Source organism: Callorhinchus milii, unplaced genomic scaffold, assembly GCF_018977255.1.
Source record: "Callorhinchus milii isolate IMCB2004 unplaced genomic scaffold, IMCB_Cmil_1.0 Scaffold2, whole genome shotgun sequence".
Taxonomy (NCBI): Eukaryota; Metazoa; Chordata; class Chondrichthyes; order Chimaeriformes; family Callorhinchidae; genus Callorhinchus; species Callorhinchus milii.
Window position 1 is genome coordinate 97,706,317 of NW_024704743.1, and position 18,502 is coordinate 97,724,818.

Below are 18,502 nucleotides of genomic sequence, written 5' to 3' on the forward strand. Positions count from 1 at the left end.
AAGTCCTCCCGACGTGAAAGGCGCTATACAAATGTAATCTTGGCGTTGTTACTTTTAACAGTAATTGCAAAAGCAATTTGCTGAATATCTGCAATTCACTATAAGACTGATGGGAAAGTTGCTATAAATCCCAATTTTGGGCGGCTTTTTTTAATTTAAAACACGGTATGGGCATGTAAAACAGGAAAGATAGTAAGATTCCCAGAAGGTCTTGATCTTTGGGGGAGCAGTGCTTGCTCATCTCCATTTCAATGGTTTTTTTAGTCGAGAGTTGCATTCCGAATTTGTCCCCAGTATTCACTTTACTGTTCTCAAAGGGATAGAAGCCTGACAAAAGTCAAGCACTTTACCAAATGAGCGAGCCCATTTTTGGAAAGATTTAAATACCTCATCTACTCATCTTTGTCATGTTAATAACTTTTACAGTATTATAATCCACAGTACGATTTCCTCTCAATCAATCAAGCTTAAAGTAATTTTTCTTGAATGTCTCAAAACCTTTTATCAACTGCCGCCACCACTAACTGCAGGTTTTCTCTCATTTTGACTTAAATAATGTAGAAATAATTGTATGCTGTGAAGACAAAGTATGCACTAGGCATAAGAGAGATTTATGTATCTCTAAGGCATCCAGTGATCGTAAATTAGGTTTTCATTAATTATATTAAATGAGATAACTTAATCGGGTCGTGCTGTACTTGGCAGCACAAAGGAACCAACTGAAATATTTTTATAGCCCACCCTGTTGTACACAGCAAGATCAGTATTTACTTCTTGCCAATACATCTGGTTTAAAATCCTTTATGTAATTTTGGTGCTTGCGGTTTAGAATTCACAGGATCACTAGTAGTAATTTAAGTGAGTAGAAATGGTATTCTACTCTTGGCAGTTTCAAGAACAAAAAAGGATTGAAACAAAACAGATGACCTACAGAACAAGAAGTCCGATCCAAACTAATGAGATCATCCAAAGAATGACTCATTTTCAAGTGGAGCCGGAAGATTGCCTGAGTAATATTTTTTTGACATCAGCATTGCGTGGATGACACATCAAGTACAAAGCTACTTCTCACCATGGACGACTGAAGTCTCAGCTTCAGATGTGCAAAGTCTAGTTATTTACAAAGCAACAGAAGCCTCCCTGAAGCAGCAGGGAAATGAGATGCATTTCTCCCGTCTTATAACCAACTGTTACTTTCGCAACATTAACCTCTGTCCTGCTCGCGAATCTTCCCTCTTTACTCAATCAGCACAAATACACACATACACTTTTAGACCAATATTGGCAGATGTTCCCTCCCTAGCTAACTTACGGAACATTTTCAAAAAGTGGAAAAAGAAATGAATCAGCCCGTTTACTTACAAGGACATAACTGTAGATTTACTACTTTTGGTTTTAAATGATTTTACTATTTCCCCAGCAGTCTGAAAATTGTAAATTCTGGAGACACACTTTCTGAATCGCTGAGGGCATACTGAGTATGGTAACAAATGGCATTATTTATAATGATAATAATCCTTGCATTTGTTACAGTGCCTTATCACGTCATTAAGACATCTTAAAGTGTTTCACAGAATATGTTGTAAAATGGATTTGTGGGTGAAACATGGAAGCCAATTGCGCATAGCAATGTCCCACAAAGTCATGGTTTGATTTTTTTTGGAGGGACTATTACTCTCGGTAAGCGATCCGCCAAACGACTAACAACCGGGGTCCTATTTACTGCGCTAGTAAACCGAAGAGTGTGGAATAAGGGAACTTGTCTAAGGTTTGCCCCCCTAGGAAATGAACCCGGGTTCTCTTGCTTGCAAGGTGAATGCACTCACCAATCCAGAACACTTATACAGCATCCCTACACCCATTGTATTTTACAGTACACTCAACATTTGAATAGCAGGTACATTAGTTACGTTAAATGTCATGTTTCCTAATGAAAGGAAAATATTAGAAAGTGTTAACACATTGACTATAAATGGTACTATTTTATTTTGAATGGGAACTTCACCGTCACATAGTCCGCTCTTCTCCTCAACCTGTGTTTTGTTATTTAACAAACACAAACTGAAGCAGAAGTTTTCATTGAAAGATCCAATTCTCACTTCTATTCAGATCTGTTACACACTCACACACACACAAAAAGGTATCTGGTGGTCACATCTAAGAATCTACACCTCAAGGGAAGCTTGAAAAATACTGGAGCGAATGTTGTCTATCCTGAACTGTGACTATGAGGCTCAATAAGAGCACGCAGGCTGCTTTAGACAGCTGCCTTACAAATGACCTTGAAAGGCACAATGTCAACTCAGGAGGTTTTGCCCACAGCGCAAGTAAAGTGAGCTCTGTTTTTGCCTAGTGTTTGCTCCCCAGTTGGACAGAATCCACAATTAGATGCAATCCACAACCCCAATGGTTTACTTAAAGCTCCAATTTTTTTTAAATATGTCTGGAGCAACACCTTTTATACGATTTTCATAGAAATACCAACATACTACTACACATATATCTAGCATTTTTCTTTAACAGAGGAAACATGGGGCAACTCTAACAATACCACAATTTTGGGCACAAATGAAACGTAATGAGATAGTGATGTTCAGCACCATAGCATTGTTCATAATCTCACAATAAGTAAGTAAGTTTCTCTTGCCCAGCTATTTTCTACAAATAATTATACTAATGTAGGGCTTCTGTTTTTCAGTGTTTATTCATTTCATTTTTCTGGGTTTACTTGTTTTAGGAATTTGAGGGTTTATAAATTGGGCTTTTCAGGGCTTTCGTTACTGTAACGCATGTGCTCATAGAGGGGAGAGAGCCTGCCTCAGTTATGCGCAGTGCCTCAGTAATCTTTCACATGCAAACGCTTTACCAGACTCGTAAGTAAGAGTAATGCATGTGCAGTTGGCACACCAAGGCGCTGCCAAGAGCAAGCAAGCAAATGACAACCTCAACTCGGAGTTGAGTAACCTTTTCTGGTGTTTATTGGATGAACATCAATTAAATTTTTTTTGTTTCGGTGGTGTTTTATCGATATTTATTGGTTAAAAACAATAATCAGAAGCCCTAATTAATCGAATCAAACCATCATTTAGCAGAATAAATTAAATATTTAGTCATAAAATGGCCAACACAGAACAAAATAACCATTTGGACTAGAAGAACTTAGATTTCATATCATTAAATCTAGGATCAATAGTACTTGAACTTCACAGCAATATGAATGTAATTAAAGGCTATCAAAAGCTATTAATGTGCACTATGAAATATCATTAAGAGTTACTCACCAATAGTTTTGATAATAGTATCCTGTACAACCTTCTCATCGTGGTTTGTCAAAGTCCCTGTAGAGCTACGTTTGTTCGACAACTCAAAATCCACGCTGAGGCGCAAATGTTTCAACAATGTGTTGAAAACTTCCAAAACAGTTGGCCCTGCATTAAAAACACACTTTTAAAAATGAGTATTGCAGTCTGAACATTAAGAGGAAGGTTTGTGAAATTTGCTATGGGTGGGGAGGAGGAGAGAAAAAATATAAAAGCTCTACAGTTATATCAAAATGCCAATTATTCAATAATCAAAAATCTGAAATCATAAAACAGCAATTGTAAGTGTTTGTAGCTTCACTGGTTTGTTAATTGTAAACTATATTTTTTTGGATAACAGTAAACACTAGCAGCAATTATATGGAATATTATATGTATTCATAATTACAGAAAAGGGAAGAGACTAAATATAGCTGAGCCGTTTAAGGATGTAACACATTTAGGAACTCAAGTTCCAGAGAGTAGTAGGGGTGGGAGGAGATTGCAAAGGTAGGGTGGGGCAAGCTAATCATATTCTTTCACTCAACACAACAGGGAGCAAAGCTGAATCTTGGCACCTGCATAGGAACGGCTGTCAAGTACAGATACATATATAAATTGAGAATGATAGGCAATAAATAGAGGCCACGTGGAAATGCTCCATCTCTTTATTTGCCACTAAAGTAGCCACATAGCTGGGGCATAAAGTTTCCAGATGTCAAACCTGGAATTCAATAATGATAATATATTCCCCATTAATGTTGGGCCATGAATTAATTCTAACAGTAATTTTTGTATTTATAGGAAGTTAAGTCTCGTCATAAAATGGGAAGAGAGGTTCAGCCCAGACTGAATAGACATGTGGACAAGGAAGGGCCAAGCATGTAAACACTGGCACACAGAGACATGCTGTAGCTAGCCCTGTACCAGATGCTAAAGAGAATGCTTTACGATGGTTGATGCCAATCAAATTAATGAAATAAAGGCATCACAATTACTAAATGTGCACACAAGAGGGTACTGGTATTACATCGACTATGCAAACTCACTGCTTGTTGGCCTCCCCAACTCCTCCCTCCACAGGCTGCATCCGCGACCCATTCACCCCCATTTTTGCCCAACTCCACTGGCTTCCCATCACACAGAGGATACAGTTCAAGATCCTGGTCCGCACATTCAAAGCCCTACCACTCCAACCTTCTAACCCCCTACCATCCTGTTCACTCCCTCTGCTCAGCGGGCTCTGGCCTGCTTCACTTCCCCCGCCTTGCTTGCTTGCTTGCTTGCGGGCGGGCCATCTGCCACTCTGCACCCACCCTCTGGAACTTCATCCCGCAGTACCTCCGTCTCGCCCCTTCCCTCACCACCTTCAAGACTCTCCTCTTCGACCGTGCTTTCAATCTTCCTGCTTCCCTCAGCTCGGGTCCGTAAATCTGTCTGTCCTGCGCTTTGGGATGTCCTCCTGACGTGAAAGGAGCTTTACGAATGTAATTTTGTTGTTGTTATTGCCTTCCATTGCTTAAAACAAATATTGCTTCTATCATGTAATTAAAGCAGAAACTTGGGAGGTCAAGTGTTGGCTCTAACAACACATTCAAACAATTTCCCAAAAAAGAGCAGGCCCCACCCCCCCCGCGCCCCATACATACACCAAAAAAAAGGAAGTCAACAAATATAGAGAAGTAAAACCTCAGTGCTAAATGAATTGGTTGTTGGATATCCCACCACTATTTTTCACCCCTTTCAGTTCTTCGTACCTACGGAGCCTTTTGCTGCTATTGCTACAGTCTCTAAAAGAACCTGTACAATGCCGGCTCGGACCCTAGGCGAGTCCTTGTTGTGATTATCCAAATGTCGAAGAATCTGCTGAATCACATGGTGAGAGTGCTGAGCCTGAATATGGAAGAAAACAAAATATCATTTCCATGTTGCACAGCACAACTATTACAGCTTTATGCTCTGTGTATTTTATCTATAATATAAATATAACCATATGTACAGCAGGTAATTTCTCTGTCTCCCCTTCACTGAAAATAAAATGGCACTAACTTTATGACGACAGCAAAACACATCATAGACAGATAAACTCGGAAATAATTGTGAACAATCCCCAATATATTATCCAACAATTGAATCATTTTTCAAAATTATATTGTCATAAGACTGGCTCTATTTAGATGCTCTGCTGCCGCAAAATAAAAGGGCATCCAGTAGTTGTGCTGAAACACTAAAAAGATCATTTTAAGACACATGATAGAGGGAGAAAAAAAAATACAATCTCATTACATTCCTTCCAAGGTAAATGCGTGTTGCATACACCTACCTGTATAGAATACATTGTGATTTTAAAGCAAGAAACAGCAAATTCATTTGGTTCCCAGAGCTGGTGATTGTCTAAATGCCTGGAAACATAAGAAATTTAATAAAGTATTAGTTGATAACATATCCAACAATTAATCTTTGTAGCCCCACGATGGGTCTTTCAGACTGAGTCTAGGCTGACACTCAGTACCAGCACTGAATTGACACAGAATATTTCATCCTTCAAATGAAATGTTAAACAAGGACCAGTCAGCCTGTTCACCTGGACTTTAAAGATCCCATGGCACTATTTAACTAATTTTATCTGGGGGATTGGTATTGGTCACCAATCCTTCAGATAAAATTGATCATTCATTCATGACTGTTTTGGGGAAACTGTTGTGTGCAAATTAGCTGCTGTATTTGCATTAAAATACTACACTTTACAGTAGAGTACTGTGAAAACCTTCAAGACATTGACAATGTAATGAGGCGCTGTATGAAATGCAAGGATTATTGCTATTATTATGAAAAATTCTGAGGAGTATAAACTTAAAGGAGCAATACAATTTAGTTTGGACTTGCAAACAGTAAAAAAAAACCTACTTTTTTCTTCACTAAATTTAGGATTTTTATGTTAATATCAACTGTTTATATTAAGTTTGCAACAGAGCTGCAGTAAAGCATGCTGGACAGTAATACTACAACTATAAGTGGGAAAAAAAATCAAAATAACTTAAAAACTGGCATTCATATGAAAGCAATGATTTACAATGAGACTGGGATATTAAATTTTTACCACTGCAGCTTGCACCAAAACACCAGAAAACAATCCAACAACATTAGAAAATGATCCATGACCACAGTCATGCTAAATTGTCATGCTAACTTCAGCCAATCTATGTTACAACCACATATGAGGGTAACCCCATTTGAGTTCAAGAGTACATTATGGGTCTATTCACCTTGTCTTTTCTCAGTCACACCAAGTTACATGATGTGACTACATTTTGAAGGAGTCTATCCTATTTTCTTATCTTCAACAGAATCAGGAATCTGGGGAAATTGCAAATTTATGTCCCGAGTGCAGAGTTCAGTGAAAATTACAGCAGCTATCAAATATTTCTACTTCAAGGTTATTTGAATAGTCTTAAACATTCAGCAGTGATTGTAGGCGAAACCAAATTACCATATCATACTTTTATCATCACCTAGTGCAGTATGCAGTTTAAATTAATTTTTTTTAAAAACAGAGACATGAAACCTTTCATTGCGGGTTTTGACTATTTACTGAACAAAATGCTTTGCTGGCAGAATATACTTTCAGAACTTCAACAGAAATACACCACAGGAGCCATAACGAAATAAGCAGCACTGGCGTTTCCTTGGTAACGGATTAACTTAACTCAAAATGACTCCCGCACACAGGATTAAGTCACAAAGCCAGTTGCATGACTGGCTGTGTTTATTTATTTTGGATACCCATCACCATGCTTAAGAATATCCAAACCAAACAGGGTTCCATGCATCCCACTTGCACATGGTAATTCCAGAGATGTTTATTGGAATGAAAGAGTGCAATCTTTCCCCGGAGAGACTCATCCTGCTTAACTAATTCAGAAAAGTACAGTATTAAATGTAGGATGGCAAGAGCCAAGGCTTGGGGACCCCAGAATGTGCACTGGGGTTTTCCATTGAAACACTGTCTGGCAAGCTTTCCTACTGCAAAGACCACACTACCCATTAAGGCTTTGGCTTACAGGGTCAATGAGAGTTTACTGGGAAGAGTCCCTGCCCCATACTGACTGATCTGCCTTTCCAAGTCCTGCCAATGAGCCAGGCTGGCTGTGCTGTCATCAACAGTGCCCTGGAATACTGCAGATCTGTCCGGCTCAGGTACTAGATTACTGAGATAATCTACAGAAAGTGGATTGGATTCTGACATTCCATTGACAAATATGTTACCTTGGAGCTACTTGAGCTTCAGGAGACTCTGTTTATCACTCCACACCCCACCATGAGGATAGTCACCAGCTGGTCATTTGACATCCGACAAGCACGGGTTAGCGCCCTCACTAGGTGGATGGTAGGTACAAGGAACTCTGCAAACAATCAAGGTACATTCCAGGCACTGAATGTGTCCCTTCCAGCATTTGTTGCCTCAAGCCTCGGAGTTTCCTCATCAGTTATCTGTCAGATATCTACCTTCAGCATGGTGTCGTCTATCTTCAAGAGCTGTCATCACCCCCATCCTGAAACAACCTTCCCTGGACCCATCCTACTCTTCAGCTACCGCCCCATCTCTAACCTCCCATTCCTCTCCAAGATCCTGGAACAAGTCGTCGCGTCGCAGCTCCGCTCCTTTCTCTCTCACCATTCCCTCTTTGAACCCCTCAAATCTGGCTTCCGCGCTGCCCACAGCACAGAAACAGCCCTGGTCAAAGTCACTAATGACATTCTGAGCATCTGTGTTCAGGGCTTCCTCTGCCTCCTTGTCCTCCTCGACCTCTCTGCCGCCTTCGACACTGTCGACCACTCCATCCTCATACACCGCCTCTCCTCCTTTCTTAAACTTCGCAGACCTGACCTTGCCTGGTTCGATTCCTATCTCTCTCACCGTCTCCACTTCGTTGCCTCTAACGGTTTCTCCTCCAGCCCCCGCACTGTCACGTCTGGCGTTCCCCAGGGCTCTGTCCTTGGCCCTCCTCTTTAATATCTATGTGCTCCCCCTTGGTGACATCATTCACAGACATGGGGTCAACTTCCACATGTATGCGGATGACACCCAATTCTATCTTTCTGCCTCCACCCTCAACTCCAGGACCACTGCTGTCCTGACAGACTGCCTGTCGGACATCAAGTCCTGGATGAGGGCAAATTTCCTACAGTTGAATGTGAACAAGACTGAGGTCCTCCTGATTGACTCGCGCCAGTGCCTCAGCACCTCAGGCTCTGTCAACATCAACCTCCATGGTTGCCCACTGCAACTCACCAAGTCAGTCAGGAACCTAGGTGTCTTGTTCAACCCTCAACTGTCTTTTCTTTCCCACATCCAAGCCATGACCCGCTCTGCCTTCCCTCACCTCCGTAACATCGCTTGACTCCGCCACTACCTTGTTCATGCTTTCATCACCTCAAGGCTCGATTAGGCAAACGCCCTGCTTGTCGGCCTTCCCAACTCCTCCCTCCACAGGCTGCAGATAATCCAGAACTCTGCAGCCCGTGTCCTCTCCCGCACCAAACTCTGTGACCCCATCTCCCCCATTCTCGCCCGACTCCATTGGCTCCCTATCCTTCAGAGGATCCCGTTGAAACTCCTGATCCTCACATACAAAGTCCTCAATGGTCTCGCCCCACCCTATCTCTGTGACCCCCTAACCCCCTACCAACCCGCCCACTCCTTCTGCTCAGCCGGCTCTGGCCGGCTCCATGTCCCCCGACCCACCCACCCCACCATTGGCGGGAGAGCCTTCAGCCACTCTGCCCCCAACCTCTGGAATTCCATCCCCCAATCACTCCACCTCGCCCCCTCCTTAGCCTCCTTCAAGTCCCGCCTCAAACCCCTCCTCTTCGACCATGCCATTGGTCACCCTTCCCCTCCCGACCCCAGCTCAGGTCTGAAATGCTGTACACTGTGCAGCGCCTTGGGCGTCCTCCTGATGTGAAAGGCGCTACATAAATGTAATCTTGTTGTTGGTGAGAGGATTATGTGTAAGGGACACCATTAAAAAGTCTTGGCCATCTTGCCAGTATGTTTTTCGTTCATGGAAGAGACGTGTTGCACGTGGACCGTTACCCTGTGGAACCCTTGTTTACACCTTAGCTCAAAACATAAAAATCTCCTCTCTGTCTGTTAGCCAGGAGCCTCTCTTCAGCCGCTCTTCCCCCACACTCTGGAACTCCATCCCATGGTCCCTTCGCCTCGCTTCCTCCCCTCGCATCCTTCAAGACTGATTTCAAGACCCTTCTCTTCAACCGTGCCTTTGGTCTCCCTCCCACCTATCTGCCTTCCCTCTCCCCTACACCACCGCTCCCCCATGCTCAGGTCCCGACATCTGACTGTTCAGCGCTTTGGGACGTCCTCCCGACGTGAAAGGCGCTCTGTAAATGTAATTTTGTTGTTGTTGTTGTGAGGATCCTGAGAAATTAGGTTGGTGAATAACCCACTGCATAACACTGTTACCGATCAGGCAGCCCTCTGGCTAGTGTTATAAATGCGAAAATGTCACACTGTGGCAAATAACAGGTGTTTTTATGATGTTTGGCTAAGTCATTTTGCTGTGGCAGAGAGCAGGAGCTTTATTCAGCATCTACCTCTTCAATACCTGAACAGTGTCCCTAAACTGGATCGCGCTCCATTTCTCACTACTGGGTAAGTATCAATGAACTAAAAAGTCTGTCACACAGTACTGCATATAAAATCCGATAGCAATGATTGATGCAAATAATTTGTATTACATCTGTCTGCATTAGAGAATACTTCCTATTTTCCCAATCAGGGAAAAAACATTACATAGAATTGAGAATTATTAAAACAACCTACCTCAGAATTGTCCTGTCATTTAATGGACTATGGTGCAGTGAAATCTGCAGCACATACCTATCAGCCAGGCCTACAGGCCCATCATCAGAAAATATATTCCTGGGCTTGTGACCAATAAGAAAAGGGGGCGGTATGATAAATAACTCCCTCTGATGTCAAACTGTGGTATGGTACTCTTCAGCAGACTGCCAGAACACACAAGCGAAGGTTCATTAAGAAAAATAAGGAAAAAAGAAAGAACACCTTATTCTTATAGCTGGGGCAAGTATTTCGGTTTTAAAAAAAGGACTTTGTTTCCTTTTTATTAATCCCCCAACAGGCATGCTGTGTATTGCTTCTATGTTCATTTTTGGAGCACTGCACTGTATATTGTGCAGTACTAAAATTGCATCACTGTAGGTCACCTTTTATGCTTTGTTGAAAGGCAGATACTGGAGACAACATGCAGGCTTTCTGCACTCAGTGCAGACCTTAGCCAGGATTAAACATCCAACAGGGACAAAAATGTCCCTGAACAGTACTTTCAGACACAATATTTCATAAAGATAAACTGGCTGCCTATAATCACTGTTAGTCAAGGAAGAAAATCAGTCTTATCCCCAGATGGCTATGTTGCCTACCAATCATATAAAACAAATTAGCTGCAAATGCACCCACACAGAACTGGAACATTGATTTAAAGGTTGTCATTTGTATTTCTGCAATTCTCTCTTTTTTTAAAAAAAATCTTGACTTTTCAAAGCTTTGTACAATTCTGTGGTCCTCACAGCAGTAGCTCTGTGGGGAAGCTCCGAGGCAGAATAATTTATTGAAATAGGGAATAAAAGCCATTCTTCTCAGCCTGACCATGCCCGCACAATGAAATTAAGAATTTAGGTTGAGATGTACAACATATGACTCTGAAAAGTGATTATATTTTATGTGTTAGATTGTACAATATGCTGCATTTTTTGTATATGTATTTTACTGGTGTAGTTATATCAATTTGCTTCTAGAGCAAAGAGAGGAAAGGTAGTGAAACAGTGAATCTGTCAGTGTGTATGTGTATAATAGCACTGCCACATACTTCAGGATCAGAGCGTTTAATTTGTTGGGAGAAAAGGAAGGTTTTTTTAAAAAAAAGTGGAATAAAGGCACAGATAGAAAAAAACAAGACAAAGTTGCAGTTATTCCTCCTGACTTTTGGGACTTGAAACACAAACATTGGAAAAAACAAGAAACTGGCATTCATTTGTGCATCCAGCTTGGTCACCACATCTGATTTTTTTAAAAAAAGAAAACAAAATAAAACAAAGGTTTAATCCCACTATTAATTTATTTTTAAAGACAATAAATAGCATTTAGGCTGTTTTCATTTGCTGATACAGCAATTCTTAATTTAGTAATTTTCATGGACTTCATAACCTAGACTCAGCTGATTTCCTTTGTCTTAGGAACTACAAACAAACAAACAAAGCCCAATGGAACATAGAAAGGAAACCATTATAATGTCGCCTGGAATAGCACTGCCTCACCTATATGGACCAGCAATAACTGGCAGCATGTGTACACTCAACTTCCAACTTCTAGCACTGAAAAGCCAGCTTCCTGCACTAAAGACACTCATCTTCTATGAGGTTTTCGCCTAACAACAACAAATTACATTTGTATAGCGCCGTTCACGTTGGGAGGACATCCCAAAGCGCTGGAATAACGAACATTGTAAGTAATGAACATTGTGGACTTACGCAGAAAGAGTGACTGATATTGCCTCCTGTGCACTGTGAATGCACATTATATATGGAGGAACAGTCACTGATGTTACTACATGCTGTGCATGTGTGCAAGAAGTGCTTCTAAAGTCATTCCACGAAGGAAGTGACATCAATGGTACTTTTTGCACATAGCATGCACAACAGGGAAATAATGTTAGCAATGCTTTCTGTGAATACAAACCAGAAGTGATACCATGGTTACTTGACAAACCGGAAGGCAACTATTTATTCATGCTTCATTTATAAAGTGGCTTCTGAGCTATTGGATCCAGAGGACTTTGTTATACTGTAGCTAAAATATACAATTAATCTGATGCATTGAACACCAATTCATTGAAGTTGGACTCCTAAGAATCTGCACCTAATTTCAGTGCTAATATTCAGCAATGTTAGTTTATTTCCAAGCACTACAACATTTTGATCATCCCTTCAACACTTGCCACATTTAAGAAAATCATAAACTTATCAACAATTATTTGTGGATACAATATTCAATATGGTAAATACAGAATAAGCAGATAAGTTTAGTTGTCTATTCCACTTGTATTTAAATACAAGCGTAAAAATATCATCAATGAGCTTTACTAAACGTAAGCATGCCAACAAGCACCATTCATTTTAAACAAAAAACCTTTATCAGTATCTTTCAGAAACAAAATGCTACATTCATTTATAAAATGGCCCATTTTAAAAATGACATTCAACAAAATGTACATAAAACGGACATCTTTGTAAGTATGTTTACAATTCAAGTAGACTGCCAATAGGTTACAATCAACTGAATAAGTCATGAAACCACAATACATTTCCACAAATTTAACTATGAAAAGGTGCCAACTGTTTGATTCTATAATGGCTATTTTTTCATTAAATACAGTGCCTGTTATAAATAAAATAAATTAGCACTTCATAGCACAGCTTGAACTGTAATAGGATGTGCAGGATGTACTAAGAAAGCTCTTTCATCTGGGTTTACATTTGACGCAACATGAACAAACATCCTTAAGATTAAAGCAGTAGTTCCAACCGACGTTGCTTCAATGCCTTAAATTTGAAGAAGCTCCTGAGATTTTAAATGTCAACAGGTTTGCTCAGATTTCCTGATTAAAATTATTTTTTTCTCCTCTTCACACCTGAAGGTGTTGAATTTGAAGGTGTACTTGGGTACATGGCCTTAGATGCCATCCTTACTAAGCAGATATTCTTCATATGTGAATCAACAAAATATATATTTTTTGTATAATTAACAACAGCAGTGCAGTTTGCATTGCAGCCAAGCCAGATCCTGTTCACGCAAGCACACCTTCAGTAATAGCAATTTGGAGTAGGAACACTGATTGATTCGGTGCATATCCTTGACTGTTTGTGCGCTTTGGGACCTCCTCCCGACAAGAAAGATACTATACAAGTGTAATTTGTTGTTGTGGTTGATTCTAGCTCCTTAACCTCCAATTAAATGAAAAGACCCCGTAGCAAGATGCTGGCTGCTAACTCAGTGCAGGACAAGGTTTGAAACTGGGACATTTGCATTCTACGTGGCCTATTAAAGCACCAGGCAGTACCTTTACCCAATTTTCAAGACAATACAGCTTCCTGATGGTCTCTACAGAATCACAAGATGCAAGTTTCTATCTGCAATTTCTTAAATCGATAATTGGCACTTATGTGGTGTATTTCATGTAAGGGGAGCAACTCGAAAAGTGTTTTACAAACCGCAGTGGGTGCTCAAGCCAGTGGGGAGATAGGAAGGATGAAATTTACATTGTGAAATTCAGATCTCTGCCAGATATCAGAGTGAATTACAGAATGTGTTACATGTTGAAACGAGAGAAAGAGAAAGAGGCCTTAGACAAATTGTATTATTAGTGAATATTCATAATAGCAGTTTTAAATCCACTCCTCCAAAAGAGAATAACTTAAGAACTTTAAGTAGCAGAAAATCATAATAAAATGTTGCAGATTGGAGAATACAGAGGTTTTCTCAATGCAAGATCCATTCCCATCCCACACCCCATCTAGTTAATGTGAAAATGGTAGAAGCTAGTACTGCACTGTCCTGGCTCAGGCACGATCAACTTGACAACAAAAGATGAAAAAGATGTGAGATTTAATTAACAGCAGTTTATTGATCTACTAATGTGAATATTAGATGAGTTGCTGTATAGCGAGTGTGAGATTGTAGAAAAAATCTTTTATTACTAGGAATAATTTTATACCTTTTAAGCAACTATTAGATGAACAAAAAGCAAGTCCTGGGAAACGCAGACTTGGCAATGTCAGCTGCATCCTTATCTGGGCATTTCACAGAAGCAGGGAAGCAGTAACTTCTGCAAACCTTGAAATGAATAAGACATTGTCTGATACAAACACCATCTGGAGATAAGCTTATGCCTCAAACGTCCCTGAATCATCCCCTAACCTAGGCCCCCTTCCTTCATTATTTCTTACTCTGTGTTATAAATTTAAAGGTTACATTCTTGTTAGATAGCTTTAGAATATATCTTGTGTACTTTAGACAACGGCATTAATCAGGTACATACTCTATGCCAATTATATTTTCTTGACTCTTAAAAGAATAATAATCAGCATGAATAGAGACTAATTAGTAGACGACATTTAACCTTGTTAAGAGATATGGATTGATTGACGTCACCATTCAAATAGTTGTTGGAGCCACACGATTGATAATATTTTTTTAATTGCCTTTGGATGTGTTACGACCTTGAGCACTTTTTGGGGATAAAAAGGCTGCTTTAACTGACCATCAGCAGCTCATTTTTTGGACTGTCAGGTGCTCTACTTGGAGACTTTTGACTGTTTTTGAATCAGCTCTTTTAATTGCAATTAAATCTTACTTTGGATATATCCACGGTGTATTGTCTGTTTGTAAGACACCGGTTGGGACGAACAAAAAAGTTACAATTCTACAAGAGGAGGGATCTAGTAATTTATTTTTAACCTTTGTCTCATGTAAAAGTAACCCAAAATAAGATTCTTTACAATAGATGTTGGAAAATGTCACAACTTATCATTAGAATCTTCCGCAAATTGACAAACATATTCCATATAAAGAGCAGCTACTTCCTAACAGGATTCTACGATATATAAAGGAGTCATTTATGTCACCCAACAGCTAGATGTAAAGTAAAAACACCTATTAATCTTACACAAAGAAGGCTCCAATTCACATTCTATTAAATCAACCTGTGAATTTACAGTGAATTGGCTGTTAAAATTGGTTTCATTAAATATATTCATTTATAATAAAAAGTATCCTAGAAGTGGCAAAGTAAGAGCTCTCAAACAGAAAGGCAGCAACCTCTGTATATAATAGCATTTTATTCAGCATTTGTGTCTTATGCCAAACAGATAATGAGTCCATGTGCAAGTCACTTATTTCAGACAGTCTCACCTAAATTCAGAAAAAATTAAACTCCTTATAAATAACAGTTAAAATCAATCTATCATTGTCTTCAGCTGCTAAGTCTACTACCCATCATCCAATCTGCTGACATTCAGCTCTTCATGCTTTTGTCAATTCAGTGTTTATCACAATGTTGCTTTTTACAAGAGTTCAGCCTATTTTCCAAATCGTAAATTGCCAGGTTTATTGCTTTTCTGTCAACACAGTGAGGGGAGTGATAAACTGCACTTCTGGTACATGTTTAATTAGTTGTAGTTTTATCATATGCTCTGAGACCCGTTCTTTGAATTTCATAACTTAGTAAGCCTTTCAAAAAAAAAGGCAAGCTCATATCTGCAGTGCAATTACTGCCATCTCTGAAAGGGTATGTTCAGAAAATTAAAGTTAAAGGTTGAAAGTAAAAACAAAAAAGACAGATCAATGAAAGGAAAAAAATCTATCTTTCTTGCTCAAATGTCACTGAAATTCAAAGGTTGCAATTAAATTACACACTATTTAGCAGAATAAAGCACAGTTCCAAATATTACAAATATCTGAAATGCTGCACTCTGTCCAGCGCTTTGGGACGTGCTCCCGACGTGAAAGGCGCTATACAAATGTAATCTTGTTGTTGTTGTTACACTGGAAACATCTTTCCTTAGGGCTTTTTAAGGTTAGCAATTGTAGCTGGCAGTGATTTTTTGGTACTCAACCACAATTACCTCTTCCATCCTTACTACATACATACTTTGTGTGTCATACTAGTTTCCAAATATGTTTTCCCCTATTTTAAAAGGAGCAAAACCCCACCACAGAGGAAATTTCAAACAATCTGGCCAAGCTCATTCTACTTCTTGACAGATTTTTTCAGTCAAACTGCTCATATGTTTACTTCTGGTCAACTAGCTACCCACAGCTTATTTTTCTGGTAAAGATTTATCATTCAGATCTTAAATTGCTTGAATAATATTTCTGTTCAACTCCCAGCGAATAGCCACTTTGTCCTGCCTCCTCCCTAAAATTTGTATCATTGATATGGAAGATCTGATGGAATAATGTGACTTCCTACTATAAGCATGGAATATAACATTCACAGGTACATGTTAGAATCTACAGAGATCAAAAGGTTAAGCCTTAAGTCAAGAAACTCAAGTCAATTAAATTATTTAGGATTCACAAGAAAAGATGTCACCATTGCAAATCAATTCTCTGCTGCATCAGCAAAGTTTGATCTGGTTACCCTTCTCTCCTTACAGTGCCATGGCATCTTTAATGCCCATCAGAAGAACACCCAGACAGGACCCCATCCAAAGAAAAATGCAGCATCTGGTCTACTGAACTATAAATTTACTTTTTTAAAAAAAGATAAAACTGAAGCTTACTTCTCCAACGCTTTAAGCAACATTCCCTCTTGCCATTTAAATCATTTATCTTACTAGATTAAATATAAAACACACCCAGATTGATTTGTAAATTGACTTTGACTTACACCAGCACAGGTCGGACAGCGTTATTCATGTTCCCATATGCTGCACGTCCCAGCAGCTCCCGGAAACAACTCTCTGCAAGTGCTGCAGGGTTCTCATCTTTATCAGCACTTCTCGATGTTGAAGGGGGATCGTTCTTACTGAAAGCAAAAGAATGAGGCACATGTTAATGTAAAAATCAGTTTTCTTACTGAGATAGGTCACATGGCCAACAAATTAACAGATGTCCTCAGTCTTTAGTGTATTCTGTGAAGCGCTTTGAAAGTCTTGAAGACGTGATAAAGCACTAAATCAAATGCAAGCATTATTATCATTATTACTACAACAGAGGTTTTTCAACAGCTACCTTGATCTACAGTAATCACTAGTTTACAGTAAAATCATTTGGTGCTTTGAGATGTTGCAACAATGTGATAAGCCACTACATCAAATACAAAGATTATGAGTAAGAATTTTTAAGATGACAGAACACTCATTCCAATTAAATATAGAAAATAATATTATTAATTCTAGTGTTTGATAGAACGCCTTTCACATCAGGAGAACTATCAAAGCGCTTTGCAGGATATACTGTAAAGTGGAGTGACTGTGTATTTATAGGCAAACACGGAAGTCAATTTTTGTACAGAAATGTGCCACAAATCATAATCTTGTTTGGTGGATTGATGGACAGGATATAATAATAATAAATAATATAATAATCCTTGCGTTTTGATATCGCGCTTTTTACGTCTTCTCGATGTCTCAAAGCGCTTCACAGAATAGATTGCAAAGTGAATTGACCGTATATTTGTGGGTGAAACGCGGCAGCCAATTGCGCACAGCAGCATCCCACAACCAGTCATGGATTGAAAATGACCAATTTATTTATTTTTTTGTTTTTGGAGGGATTATTATTAGGATACCAGGAGAAACTCCCTTCTCTTTTCAAATAGTGCCATTGGATCTTTAACATCTACCCAAACAAACAGACAGGACCTCAGTTTAATATCTCATCCAAAGGAAGACACCTCCAGCAAAGCACACCCGCGATAATGCAAAACTGTCAGCCTGAATTATATTAGTTCAATGTGGGGCTTGAATCCATAATATTCTGACTCTGAGCTCAGACTGACACCTGAAATAATATACAGCATTGTTAAAAAAAAGTCCCCCTCCCAATGATTATCTGATGATGCTCAATTATTAGTGGAATCAAAATTAATAAACTTTACCCAAATAACTACTTAAGCGACTAGATGTGGGTGATAGGGTGAAGAAAATTAGGGGTAGTCATCTCTCTAAGTATCTTCACTTCATTAGACACAGTGCCAGTGTTATTTTTAGCTCTAGAAACTAAGCACGGCCAAGTATGATGTCTTCATATCAGTCCAACATCCAGAGGCACAATCATTAAAAGCTTTTTAGTTTTTAAAAAAAATTGCTAAATCTTTCAAATCCCTTCTCATTAAATACGCATTTAGCCAGAAACCACAACGAAAAGGGCAAGGACAGGAAATCACTCAAAAACCAACACTTTACACTTATATAACATCTCTCAAGTTGAGAGAATGTCTCAAAGCTTTCTACAAGGACAAAGTGGGAGCCCAAGCTGGGAAGGTGGCCAAAAGCAATGTTAAAGAGGGAGAAGAGGCAAGTTTGAGGAATTTCAGAAAGAGTTCCAGAGGGAGAGGGCATAGTGGCTGATGAGGCAGAGCAGAGGGACATGAAGCAAG

At 39.5% G+C, this 18,502-nt stretch overlaps 1 protein-coding gene across 3 annotated transcripts in view; it reads right to left on the reverse strand.

Moving 5' to 3' along the window:
- The window catches only part of LOC103183439 (protein EFR3 homolog A), a 103,915-nt gene that overhangs the window by 36,936 nt on the left and 48,477 nt on the right, over positions 1–18,502 (reverse strand). For all 3 annotated transcript variants that reach the window (XM_042346808.1, XM_042346807.1, XM_042346806.1), the window contains 4 exons: positions 16,790–16,927; positions 5,623–5,701; positions 5,057–5,192; positions 3,282–3,428 (listed from right to left, as the gene is read on the reverse strand). In XM_042346808.1, the coding sequence (XP_042202742.1) occupies positions 3,282–3,428; positions 5,057–5,192; positions 5,623–5,701; positions 16,790–16,927 (500 nt within the window). The remainder of the gene's footprint in view (positions 1–3,281; positions 3,429–5,056; positions 5,193–5,622; positions 5,702–16,789; positions 16,928–18,502) is intronic.